The sequence below is a fragment of the Macrobrachium rosenbergii genome, chromosome 57 (assembly GCF_040412425.1).
Source record: "Macrobrachium rosenbergii isolate ZJJX-2024 chromosome 57, ASM4041242v1, whole genome shotgun sequence".
NCBI classification, from domain to species: domain Eukaryota; kingdom Metazoa; phylum Arthropoda; class Malacostraca; order Decapoda; family Palaemonidae; genus Macrobrachium; species Macrobrachium rosenbergii.
In genome coordinates, this window is record NC_089797.1 from 332,796 (window position 1) to 347,500 (window position 14,705).

Here is a 14,705-nt window from a genome sequence, read left to right on the forward strand (position 1 = left end):
AAAAATGCAAACACTTCTGAGAACCCTTGCATATTATCCAAAACCACCAAATGAAATGTTAGATTCGGTTGCGAAGAGACATTGTTACGTTGAAAGCCAATACTAAATAACACAAAAAAGTCTACAAGACATCCTTGAAGTGCCGATGGCACAACGGGACGTCTCACACACACACACACACACACACACACACACACACACACACACACACAAACACACACAAAACATTACCAATCACCTCACGTCAGCTCTACTTATCACGAGCGTCTCTGCGGTTCCCCACAAAGTGGCGACATTCGCCAAAAGGGATTAAGATTCGCGAAATTCAATTGCCTCCTTTTTGGGGTGATGGGTTTGCTGCTACTCCTTGGCGTCGCCCTCGTTTGGTGCATTACGGACATTCTGCCTTCGGTTTCGCGAATGCCCCGGAGATCAGTCGATTCCAAAACCACAAGGCTGCTTGAGTTTCGGAAGTGTTTTCACAAAAGTCTCGGAGACTCGGCGTCTTGCGTTGGTGCTGTTGCATAGTTCATAATAAAAGACGCTCGTTAAGTCGGAATGAATGGGTTTGGTGAAAGGTACTGTACGCAACCAGATACATATACATGTGCATACATACATAGATATACATACATATATACATACATGTATATAAATATATACATACATACATACATACATACATACATACATACATACATACATACATACATACATACATACATACATACATACATACATACACGAATCAAAAAGCAATTAACTGGCATCTGTTTTACGGAATAATCTTGAATATTCGGTAAGATATGATCTTCTGAATCATTCATAACAACCTTTGATGATATCTGAGATATTCACCAAAATCATTTTAATCTCGGCAATCATTTTCTTGGTGAGAACTCTCTAGTATACAAGAGAGAACATATTATACACTCACGAGTGGAAATTCTTAGAAATACATTGAAATATGAATTCACAATTATTTGTCCAGGAAAGATGGTAACTGTTTAGAATCTTTGGTCATATTTATCCATCCTGTGCATAATAATAACAGCTTTGACTGATTAACTTCCTCATTTCAAAATATTTTTGGATGCATTTTTCACTGATAGCCTTGAAATTCATAAGGAAATGAATCAAGGAATTTCTCCTTTCCAAAAGGGATTCGAACCACTACGGTTAAAAGACTGAGGTAAGTGACAGCATTCCTTTATAACCAGTTCCATGCCCTTTTGTTGGTGCATTGGTTAAAGGCTTACTTCTTTCTGCTGAACATCGCGGGTTCGAATCCTGCCAGAGAAGGACAACACTTCACTTATTACCTTTTAGCATTTCAAGTCTTTTGGTTGAAAGCGTACACAAAAAATATTGTGAATAATAGAAATCAAGGGGGTGCTGTTGCTATCACAATAAGCCGAATTAGTTAATGGTTCCCATAATCATAAAATTAATTATGTTATGCAACCTATGAACTTAATGCCTCACTGTGACCCAGTTCCAAACCTGACGAAATCCCAGTTACCATTACAACGAACACATTCCACTCTCAGACTACAGCAACTTTTCCTCTCTGTGCTAGTAGAGAACCGCTCGCTTACCGAGAGCGCTTTCTGGCTTTCGCTCGAGCGCCGGCGGTGAACGCGTCCCGAGGTCCTGAGAGAGTGACACGAAAGCGTCCCGGGGTTGGCAAGGTCAACCACTCAAGCATCGAGGTCGCCACGCGAAGCCAAACCGACTAACTTTCAAGTCTCGGGAGTCTGAAGACGGGATAAGACTCCCTTCCATCTCAGATGGCGATTGGTTTTTTTATATATATAAATCGAGTGTTTTTTTATTCGTTGTTCTTGGATTTTTTTGTGTGCTCGTTTTTTGAGTCTTTTTCTGGAGTGGGTTACTTTTTACTTCCTTATTTTGGCTGCAAGTTTTTTATTTATTAATTTTTTTTTTTTTGGAAGGACTGGACCCTGGTCCTAACCCTAATTTCATCGAAAGACCATAGCACACAAAAATTCTCGTACCCAGATGTTTTATCACAGGATAAAATATCATACAGAATACATCACACAGGATAAATATCACATAAAACATCACACAGGATAAAACATCACACTGAATACAACATCACATAAAACATCAGATAGGATAAACATCACACAAAACAAAACATCACAGATGAACATCACAGGATAAACATTACACACAATAAAAGTCACAGAATAAAACATCACACAGAATAAAACATCGCATAGAATAAGTCACAAGGAATATAACATCACACAGAATCACACATCACATGGAATTAAACATCACATAGAGTACATCACAAGGAATAAAACATCACAGAGAATCGCTCATCACATAGAATAAAACATCGCATAGAATACATCACAAGGAACAAAACATCACAAAGAATACATCACAAAGAATTAAAACATCACACAGGATAAACATCACACAGAATAAAACATAACACAGGATAAACGTCACACAGGATAAACATCACACAGAATAAAACATATAAAACATAACACAGGGCACATTTTATAACTAATAACTGAGGACTGGACGCCATCTTAGACTTAAAACTTGTAAACATGTTTCTGGGCAAACAAACCAAAACAAACGAATAATTCCAGACAAGGACAGACAAACAGACAGACACGAACAAAAACAAAAGCACGAAAACTTGCACACAAACACACAAACACATATACGCACACAAGCAAACATCCACCAACCACTGTTGTAAAATCCCCCCCTCCTCTACCCCATCTCTCCTGATCTAGGGTCCCTTCCAGAGCTGCTCGGAGCGTCCCGCGTTCGTTTGTGCGTGCGAAGGTAGGCGAGGTAAATCAAGATTTGTAATATAGCGGTACCTGCGGGAGGCGGCACTATTATCGACTTGGCACCGGTGAGGTTAACATGGTGAGTGTTCCAGCTCCTTCCCTTCCCATAGATCTTCGATTCGATATAGATTTGACGACGGGGTTCCTCCACAGATCTCCGACTGGGTCCAAAACCCCTCACTCAAAACTGAGAAAGGAAATTAATGTCTGAGATTTTCCCGTGAAAAAGGAGTAACGTAATGACTTACTGATACAGTGACGAGAGCGCTTCCATCCCCATACAACCGATAGTGAGATAGTGAGAAGCGAATGCCATGGATTTAGAGGAGGAGGAGAAGGAGGAATTGCGTACAGTGACGGAAAGTGAAAATGCGACTGGAAGTGAGAAAATCTGTTTTGCGATTGACCCAGTATTAAGAGAGAGATGTCCCCCTTCCTGAATTTTATTAATCGTGCTTGGATTACAGGAGTGAACGAAATTGTCCTCGTCTGTACAGAGTCTACGGAGTGAAGAAGGACGCTTTTGAATGAGTGAAAGTGAGAGTGAGTGAACACGTGAATGGAAAAGATAGTGTGTGAGAGTGAAATTTGGATGTATTTACAGTGTGCGGTCGTAAATGGGAAACAGGAAACATACTGCATGCGTGTGTGTAAGTGGGTGTAAATGAAGCTGATTTGTTTTTGTGTATGAGTTTGTGTATGTACGTGTGTGTGTAAATATAGGAGTTTTAGAAGAGACACCGGGATAAACGTGCGCATATATATGAAATACGAATGCCCCATCAACTTTGTATTTCCAAATGCACAGTGATATATATATGTATGAAATGCACATATGCACATATACAATATTTGAATTTGCAAATGTGATCTTATATATGCATATTAACATACACATATATGAATATAAACTCATTTATAGATAAAACACTCATCTGCTTTATATTCTAGATAACACTGTGTAAAAAAGGAGAGAGAGAGAGAGAGAGAGAGAGAGAGAGAGAGAGAGAGAGAGAGAGAGAGAGAGTATGGTTATTATGCAATTTTTTTATCTTTTAAACTATTCTTTGAAAGTAAAATCTAGCTTAAAGTGAATTTCTATACCTAGATAGATAGATAGATAGATAGATAGGTAGATAGACAAATAAATATTATACTGAGAGAGAGAGAGAGAGAGAGAGAGAGAGAGAGAGAGAGAGAGAGAGAGAGAGAGAGAGAGAGAGATGAGGTAACAAGATGAGCAAAGGACTCTAGGGGTTAAGAACTAAACCGCAACAGCTAAGTACAAATTAGAGAGAGAGAGAGAGAGAGAGAGAGAGAGAGAGAGAGAGAGAGAGAGAGAGAGAGAGAGAATTTTAAAGTAACAAAAATGTAGGATCATGAAACTAAGAAAGTGACGATTATAAATTCCTCTTAAGGTATGGAAGAGTTATGGAAAAAGTTTTTTAAAAGGTACAAAATAAACAAGAAATCTCATATTAAAATGAAATTTTGTGACAGCTCTGCATAATCACTAGGATTTGCATAAGCAAGTGGCTGACAAACCATTAAACATGCACATGCAAACAGTACGTATTAAATGTGCAAACATTCAACCGCACTTAAAACACACATCTATCTATCTATCTACCTATCTATATATATATATTTATATATATATATATATATATATATATATATATATATATATATATATATATATATATATATATCCGTGTGTGTATGTGTGTGTGTATGTGTGTCTGACATACTTGCGCGTGAACTGTGAAACAGGCTGAACTTCAGGTCCGTAAAAAATCTTATTGTCATTTCACGTGTTTAATTTCATGTATCGCTGCTCATTGCAGGAATTGGCCAATATTTTATTATAATAAGCGCTTCCAATGAAGAGGAAAAAGTCGGGTAAATGTTTGGTCACGTTTTCAAAAGATTTCAACATTTAGAGAGAGGCTTTTAAAAAAATATTTACAGAGATTTTTACAAAGGGATTTAAACAGATTTTTAAGAGATTTAAAGTGACATTGAAAAAGATCTTTAAAAGGAAATTTCAAGACGTTTAAAGAGACATTTAAAGGTACTTTTAAAGGAACATTTAAAAAGAAATTTAAAGAGGCGTTTAAAAGAACATTGAGAGAAACATATAACGGAATTTAAAGAAATTTAAAGAGACCTTTCAAAGGACTTTTAAAGAGACATTTAAAAATAGATTGAAGGAGACATTTAAAGAGACACGTAAAAGACATTTAAAAAGGGATTTAAAGAGACATTTAAAGAGACTGAAAGAAGGATTTAAAGAGATATTTAAAGAGATTGAAAGGATTTAAAGACATTTAAAGAGATTTTTAAAAGGACATTTAAAGAGACATTTAAAGAGATTGAGGTCACCCTGTTTTGAAGTGATTTTGATTTCATTTTAGCTTTTATCCCCTTAGTAGCCTCTGAATGACAAAGTACACATAAATCGTGGCAGTTTCTGTGAATAAAAGTTATTTTCAAAGATTTTTTACTATTGTTTTTATAATTATCAGTTGTCTTAGTTCGCATTACTTTTTAGGGACTTTTAGGTTTAGTGCACAGATGGGTTTTCTGAAAATTAAAGACCTCACAGAGATTAAGGTTGAAATTATTCGATGTTAGTATAATCTGATAATAAGGGGTCTTCAATCAGAAATGCAATCCGGTCAAATGCTTGAAAGCAAAATAAATACGAATTCAGAATACAATGCATGTTCCAAATGCACGCAAATATCTCAGCTACCTTCTCCTGACTCCACCCGCTTTCTAGAAATGGAGAGAAAGAAAGTGTTTTCTTGTACTTAGATGTTCTAAAGATGTGTATCTTTAGGTCTTAAGAATCTGCCTTCTTTCGCCAATAATCCGAGTAACGGTTCTGTTTGTTAAACCTTGACGCACTGGGTTTCAATACGACCAAAAAAGATGAGTTTCTTGAGCAAGTCAATTAAGATGATCAAGTCTGGATTATCAATAAGGAATTAACACGAACGTAATTCCAGTAACGAAAAACTTACTAGTCACAGACCAACGATAAAAAGTAAAAGGCTTGCTCCAAACAAAAGGCCCAACTTGAGCAAAGAAAAGGAAAGTGGGTGGAAAATACGTACTCATCTATCACTCCATTCTGACAGGTGATTGATTAGTTGGAGGTTGAAAATAGCGGTGGGGAAAACATATTAGATTTTCTTTCTTTCTCCGTTAGAAAGTTTTGTAGTTTGGACGTAAGCCGGAGGTGATTATGAATTTTAGTAAGATGCTGAAGATGTTAGATTTTGTTAGAAAATGAAATTAAAAATCAATAGCTGTTCATTTTCGAAGATTCTTCTCATCGAGATCATGTGGATTTTGGTTACTGATTGAATTCGGTATGCATTATCTAATAGAAATACTTTCTATTTACGTGCCTATTTATCCGTCTATCAGTGGTAATTACTATCTCTCTACCTGCTTATTTATCAGTCTGTCAATGGAAGTACTATCTATCTATCTATCTATCTATCTATCTATCATTGGTGATTACTATCTCTCTGCCTGTTTATCTATTTGTATATCAATGGTAATTAACTTCTCCTTATCTACCTGTCTATCTGTTTGTCTACCAATGGAAGTACTATCTATCCACCTATCTATCAATGGTAATTACCATCCCCTACCTACCTACCTATCTATCTGTCTATCAGTGGAAGTACTGTCTCCTTAACTACCTGTCTATCTCTCATTCTGTCAGTGGAAGTACTATCTATCTATCTATTTCTCTAGTTATGCAGTCATCTGTCTATCCCAGGCCAATTCCAGTCTTTTTCCAAAGACCGAAGGTCTCCTGCCTTCCAGTCCATCCGCAACCTACCTGCTGGAACCAGTTGACCTCCTCGTCAAACCACTTCTGAGCCATTATCAGTGTGACAGCTATTATTGCTCCAGATAGCTCCAGCTTTTCCCTCCAAGAAGACAGAGCGCTACCCCTTAGATCTTGCAAATGGAGACTGACAGCTCAAGGCCCGTGGCGTAATCGCATTCTGATCTGGAAGCGAAGTTGGGTCACATCTATTATTCGAGAAATATTTTCCGTCCTTTCTCTCCATTCAAGGAATAAGAAATCTGACTATCTCTTGTCTCACTCGCTGCAGAATTGTATCGTTTCCTTCGCTGAGCTGCAGAATACCTTTTTATATCCGTATTCCTTCGTATTGGACATTCCCCATTATTTTTTTTTCTTTCTTCTTCTCTCTTATTGCCTTAGACCTAGTAGGTCTGTCATTGACATTTTCTGTCGCTGGTGTTTGCGTGATTTCTGTTTATAGAATTAGTGTTATTACTGCTTCTGCGTCATGATTGTTATCAATATTTTGATGATGATTATCAGTATTACTATTATCAGTATTAGTAGTAGTAGTAGCAGTAGTAAAATCAACTTCCATGACCACCTTTCATCTATCAGCTGCCAGAATCATCAGCCAGAAATCCGCTCCGTACATAATTACCAAAAAAACAATTGGTCTAGAAATCACACAAAAAACTAACAGCGGCGGAAGGAAACGGAAATTAAGTAAACGCGAAGGAAAAAACAAGAAGAAGAACACGAGGAAGCGAAACAAAAGAATAGGAATGCCGCTCGTTTCCTGTATCGTTTGTAATTTTGGCCAAACAGAACAGTTCCGTTCCCAAGTCACGAGGAAGACGACACCCACCTTTTTACCATTTACAGAAAATTCCCGCGGAAGGTGGGTAATAATTCTCTTTTATTTTGCGCATCTAAGCAATTCCCTTTCATTATAGTGACGTCTTACACAAGATAAAATACTTGACATCAGTTCTGACGTCGATTTAAGCTGCTTTGCGACGCCAGTTGATGGGAATAAATCGATCAGTTATTTGGCTGTCTGGTTCAAAGTTTACCGCCCCGAGTTGATGGTTTACCATTTCCGGCATCTTTTGTGCCTCCCGGAATCTCCCAGGACGCGAAACAAACGACTAGAGTCACGATTCATGTACAATTGTACTTCGAGGGGAGAGGAGAGAGAGAGAGAGAGAGAGAGAGAGAGAGAGAGAGAGCGGGGGCCAAGGAGTAATCGAGTTATATATCCTCAAAGATTTACGGCAGTTGAATGATTGATTGTAAGTTAACTAGAGTTTAGGAGAGAGAGAGAGAGAGAGAGAGAGAGAGAGAGAGAGAGTAATCGTTTTAAATGTCCCCAAAGATTTCAAGTAACTGGCTGACTGCAATTTAACTAGAGTTTAGGGGAGAGAGAGAGAGAGAGAGAGAGAGAGAGAGAGAGAGAGAGAGAGAGAGAGAGAGAGAGAGAGAGAGACTGCGAGTAATCGTTTTATATATCCGCAAAGATTCACGCTAGCTGACTGGCTGTTAATTAACTGGAGTTTGGAAGAACCGTGAAGAAAGAGATATACATTTTTCATATTTCCATAAAGATTCGTGTTATTTTGTAAAAGTCCTTAGGCAATCTGCTTTAGGTATTATCATTATTGTTGCGTTTCAAAGCTGTTAGTTCCCATTACTGAACTTTACTTGGGCATCAAAATTTCACTTAATAAGAGAGCATTTCATGAACAGACCTTACTCCACGACTATTATCTCAGAGTATAACCGGGTCCTGGAAATTATGGGCCAAGTAGAACATGAATATAACAGGTCACTCTCATAAAACCCTTAATGGGAAACCAGCCAGTCTTCATGACCCGGAATACCTGAGAGGCCTCTTTCGAAACACATTGTATAGTTTCTCATCACGATTAAAACATTTTCTCACGTTTTATGGACAAACAGAACAATGCGAAGTAACCAATCCTTGAAAACTGAAGGATTTCGTGAGTAGTTTATCCTTTGACACACATTATTGCAACCGAGGTTGTCCTGTGGGATTGCAGTGAATCTGACGCCTCTTTCCTTTTTCCTTCCTGGCTAAGATACTATGTTCTAGATTAAGTTAGGTTAGATTAAGTTCACAAGCGTGACATCTTTCCTTCTTACGTCTTAGCTAAGCTGCTGTGTCCTAAGTTCAGTTAGATTAGGTTAGTTTATCCAGTGTCCTAGTTTCAGTTTGGTTAAGTTAGGTTATCAAACGTCATAATTTACATTAGGTTAGGTTATCAACATGTTCCTGGCTTACTTTTGGGAAGCCATACTTTCAGCCCTCATTCACTGAATCAGGTTGGGCTCTGGTCTGTCATTTACAGTCTAAAGCTGAGTCTTTCTTGAGTAACTTACTATTGTTTGCCATAACTGTATTCGAATAGATGTTATGTCCTTAACTTCTTCTTGAATGTCTCCTATAAGATATATAAACTGTGTTAGTTTTGAACAGGCTGCCCCAAACTAAAACGATATCTCTAACCATGTGGGTATTTGTTTGTAGAGCTAGAAAGAGAGCAGCTTGCCTACAAGACTATGTTCATGTACCAGTTTTACAATTTTATGGTTTCAAAGCTGTTATGTCAAAAGTAACCACGTCACAAAAAAGAGGAAACAGTTAACGAGAACCAGACCCTGTTAGCTTCCCTTCTCTAATGTGATCCGAGCTGTTAGTTGTTTTTATTTACACTTTAGGTGAAAGGTTAATATAACAGGTTGGTTCCTGGGGCTGCAAAAAGATGTGGACAGCGGCCGGGCAGGTGCCCAGTAGGTTTGTGAACGTGGGCGAACAGGCCTTGGTAATGTTCCAAAAATAATGTAGAATCAAAGACAAAAAAGCAATAAAAAAATAAATAAATAAAAAATAAAAAAACGGTGTATTGTTGGATATCAAAATCTTGTGAATGTTCTAGAAATTTTGTTACGAATAAAAACAGAAAAAAAACGTATCTGAATCTGCGGAAACTGAAAGGTTGCGACCGTCCCCAAAAAAGTGTGAAATTTTAAAATATAAAAAATAGGAATTTTATAAAATTCGTGCATTATTCGTATATAAAAATTTTGTGATGTTCTAGAAATATTGTCAGAAATCAAAGCAAAAACTAAACTTTTTCAGTTAGTGTAAACTGAATGGTTGCGAACGTCCCCCAAAATAGGGTAAAATTTGAAAAATATGAAAAATAGGAAAATCCGTATTTTTGGGGCTCTGAATGATTAGGAACATCTCGAGAAAATATCCCAAATGTAAAATAAAACACAGATATGATCTTTAACTGCTCTGGATTTCTCACAAGAATAGAACGGAAAACCCGAGAGGAATTTTATTTTTTTCATTGAACCTACCACAAAAAAAGGATGATGTCAAGCAAAGTTAAAAGAAAAAAGGCAAAACCTGACCAAAAACTGAAATTTTAATACCTAAAAATACAGTAATAATGATAAAAAATGATTTTGTAAACAGTCAAACTACCCAATAATCTCCCTAAACGTAGGCGAAGGAGATAGAGACAAAAACACCCACACACACACTCGTATACATACACAAAACGAGTGTCTGACTATGTCATAATTTAGACACAACGTTAACGTCTAGTAAAACACACACTAACACACACAAGAGCAAATATTTGAGCGTCATATTTCAGACGCAACTTCGGCCTCAAGTCGAACGCTGACTTCCTGAGCTCGTGTGAGTTCCGTGTACCCCAAATATGATCATAGGCGTGAGGAGGAATTTCAAGCACACTTCTGATCCACTTGGATTCGAGCACAAGGCAAACACGTCTTCAGATCGTTTCTCAATCTGTATGATAACGCACAGTGAGATAGCGTGGTCGAATGTTGTTCGCCTTGGGAGTCAAAAACAAAACTTGGCCGAGAGAGAGAGAGAGAGAGAGAGAGAGAGAGAGAGAGAGAGATGATGATGATGATGATGAGGTGGTTATGTTAAAACACGGAAAACATGGGGCAAGTTTCGATGTATGTTTTTTTATGCCTCTCAAAAATTGTGGAGTCTACTGACTGCTGTTTTATGCATGCATGCATAGATATACATACATACGTGCATACATACATCCACCACACACACACACACACACACACACACACACATATATATATATATATATTACTAACAGGACCTCATTAAAACTGGATGGTATTTAGCGGAGATTCAGGGAAAATTGCAAGCTTTCTAGGCCTAACAGTCCTCATTGCCAGGTATCCATACGGATACTTGACAATGAGGACTGTTAGTCCTAGAAAGCTTGTAACCTTTCCTGAATAAATATCTCCGCTAGATACCATCCAGTTTTAATGAGGTCCTGTTAGTAACTGTATTAATGCACAGAGCAATTGTGCAATTGAAAAAAGTTAATATATATGTGTGTGGGCGTGTGTGTGGTTATGTGAGTTTGCTGCATGTTTGTGCTTGTATCTAAACTTTGTATTAGTTTTTATGAAAGCTTAGTATATTTTAATATGCAGTGTTTCAACAAAGATATATAATATAAACGCGATCACTTTTTACACCAGATCAAGATATATTTGCATGAGACAAACAAACTAGTTCTAGCAACAATATCCACTGAAAAAAATGAGTATAAACAGGAAATAATCAGAGAACTGACCAAACACAAAACATAAAAACTTGAACAACACAATTAACAAACAAGATGGTGAATTTTCTTCAGAGAACTGACCAAACACAAAACATAAAAACTTTAACAACATAATTAACAAGCAAGATGGTGAATTTTCTTCAGAGAACTGACCAAACACAAAACATAAAAACTTGAACAACACAATTAACAAACAAGATGGTGAATTTTCTTCAGAGAACAAACCAAACACAAAACATAAAAACTTTAACAACATAATTAACAAACAAGATGGTGAATTTTCTTCAGAGAACAAACCAAACACAAAACATAAAAACTTTAACAACATAATTAACAAGCAAGATGGTGAATTTTCTTCAGAGAACTGACCAAACACAAAACATAAAAACTTGAACAACACAATTAACAAACAAGATGGTGAATTATCTTCCCTTTCCTCATCGTCTGTTGACAAATCCAATCCCCTTCGACCCACATACACCTTGTATACATTATATACACACCCATTCTGAGGTATTCTTCGTAAAAAAAGAGGTGAAAGTAATGGATATCTTTGGTTCACTTTCGATATTATGCGAGTGGCAAAGAAGCTAAGAGTGACAAGACCTGGGGTCATATTGGGTTTGTGGACTCCAAGGATAAAAGTTCGAAAGGAGAACTTCACCGTAATGGTGCCTGTCGTCTGTAATTTACTGTTATTGCTGTAACTCTCGAAAACAAAAGTTATATTTTAGCTTTCTGTTTATTGGTTATGTTATTGTTGTGCTGTAAAATTCGTCAAATTTCTATACATTTTCATTTTATTTGGTAATATACACTCAGGTTAAAATAATCTCTGTATATATTCTTATTCAGTTGTTAATCTCTCAGGTTGAAAACCTGTTTTGTTCTCTATATATATATATATATATATATATATATATATCTCTATATATATATATCTACTGTATATCTACATATTCTTATTGCAGTTGTTGGTATACATATGTTAAAAATATGCATCTTATAGCTCTCTCTCTCTCTCTCTCTCTTTGTATATATACATACACACACACACATATATACCCATACACTATATTTGTATACACACACACATATATATATATATATATATATATATATATATATATATATATATATATATATATATATATATATATATATATATATATTCCTATTGCAGTTGTTAATGTACAGTCAGGTTAATAAAAAACTTTTTTGTCGAGTCTCTCTCTCTCTCTCTCTCTCAACAAGAAATTGCACGACCCTACTAACCTTTTACAGTTCTGCAAGTAATAAAGACATTTAAAATCAGTCTCCATACAGTTCCAATCAAAATTTTCCCCCTTTTAACCCTATAAAGGCAAACGGTGCCCCGTAACTTTCTACTCCGAAAAAAAAAAAAACTCAATTTACGAAGCCATTTTTTTCTCTGCGACAGTCTCCCTGGCGAGGTCACGACCCGCGACGGCCTAACCTGATATCTCCACCTTGGCTCGTTACGCCCATACGCTTGCAAAACGCCCTGTGTCGTGGGCTGATGACCCGGCCTGACGCACAGCTCGCTGAGATGACACGAATGGTTGGAATATTTGGAGGAATAAAAGTTGAATAGCTGAATCAATACTAGGAAAGTTTTTTAAAAGCACAATTCGCTGGAATGACAGGAATGGTTGGAATATTTGGAGGAATGAAAGTTGAAATAGCTGGAATCGTACTAGGGGAGAGGCTTTTTAAAAGCACAATTCGCTGAAATGACAGGAATAGTTGGAACATTTGGAGGAATAAAAGTTGGAATAGCTCAAACAATACTAGGAAATAATTTTTTAAATAGCACAACCTGCTGAAAAGACAGAAATAGTTAAATAGTTGCAGGAATAAGGAGAAATAGCTGGAATAGTACTAGGGGAGAGGCTTTTTAAAAGCACAACTCGCTGAAATGACAGGCATGGGTGGAATATTTGGGGGAATAGAAGTTGAAATAGCTCAAGTAATACTAAGAAAGAAGTTTTTTAATAGCATAACCTCCTGAAATAATAGAAATAGATAGAAACAGTCTTAGAAACAAGTCATGAAATAGCTCAAATAGTGCTAGGAAAGAGGCATTTCAATAGAACAAGCTGCTGAAATGATAGAAATATTAGTAGCAAAAAAAAAAAAAAATTAGCAGTGGTATTAATGTTGAAATAGTGTAAGCAGTAAAAAGGACAATTATCTTTAATACACAACCTGCTGAAATGGTAGAAATGGAGGGAGAAGCAACCCTTTTCAACACACAACCTGTTTATATGGTAGAAAGGGAGTAACTGATATGGCAGAGAGAAAATAGTAAGAGGAATAAGGCTTTTTTTAACATAGCCAGCTGGGATGGAACATATACTTAAACAGTAACATGTCAAAGCCTTTTAGATGCACAGCCTGGTAAGAGAACAGATATGGTTGTAAGGGTAAGACTGTCTCTCTCCCTGTCTCTCCTTATTTAGCTTTGCTGCGACGATCTTTTCACCTCTAGGTCTGCCTCTGAACTGGAACCTAGAATCAAAGAAACTTGAGATCTTTAGCCCACGTTCGAACTTGGGCAACAAAAGTCATTTAAGTAATTCACTTATAGATATGAACAAATGCAAACTTGGACCTTCAAATTCGTTAGATTGTCCCCATTTCAAGGCCAAGCGAAGGTTATTGACTGGACTCAGTCACTCACTCATCCAAAACACTCTACTGGTTTCCTGGCTGTATTTTGACTATTGTCAGTCATACCAAGCTATGAGGACTGTAGCAAAATACGAGAAACATTATTATTAAAAATGGCTTCGTTTGAAAGGTTGCAAGTTTCAGGTGTTAGCTTTTTTTTAACTCAAAAATCTATGCCTAAGTTCGATTCATAACCTCAGTCAATTTCCTGCAATATCTTATTCCCTCTTATGTTTACACAAGAAAACTGTAAACCTATAATAGGATTTATATGTAACAAGAGTTAAAATTAAAATTCTTTTAACAGATGCTTTTTTAACTGTCTTTCATCTCATCAGGCTGGATTAGCTAAGACTTATACCTTTGACTGTTCCTGATATTTCTTCGAAATACAAAGTTTAAAAGCCTTATTCCCATTACTCTCTACGACCATTTGTAAGACAAAATACTCAAGCGCTTTTTAATCCACAAAACAAGACTAGGTGATGCTACACTATCATAAATACACACGCTGAAACTCTCGTTCTTAATACTAAAAACACACATCAATTCAAATCCACAAATGAAAACACGCGAATCCGTTAATCCACAGTCTCCATATGGACCGCGCATGCGCTTGAGCACACTCACAATAAGGTCAGAAAAAAGCATATGCCTGAAACC

General features: G+C 36.7%; 1 protein-coding gene across 1 annotated transcript in view; it reads left to right on the forward strand.

The window, feature by feature from the left end:
* The first annotated feature begins 2,823 nt into the window (after positions 1-2,823).
* The window catches only part of LOC136837097 (proteoglycan 4-like), a 26,906-nt gene continuing 15,024 nt past the window's right edge, over positions 2,824-14,705 (forward strand). Inside the window, exon 1 of the mRNA XM_067101706.1 lies at positions 2,824-2,925. Coding sequence (XP_066957807.1) covers positions 2,923-2,925 — 3 coding nt within the window. The 5' untranslated portion in view covers positions 2,824-2,922. The remainder of the gene's footprint in view (positions 2,926-14,705) is intronic.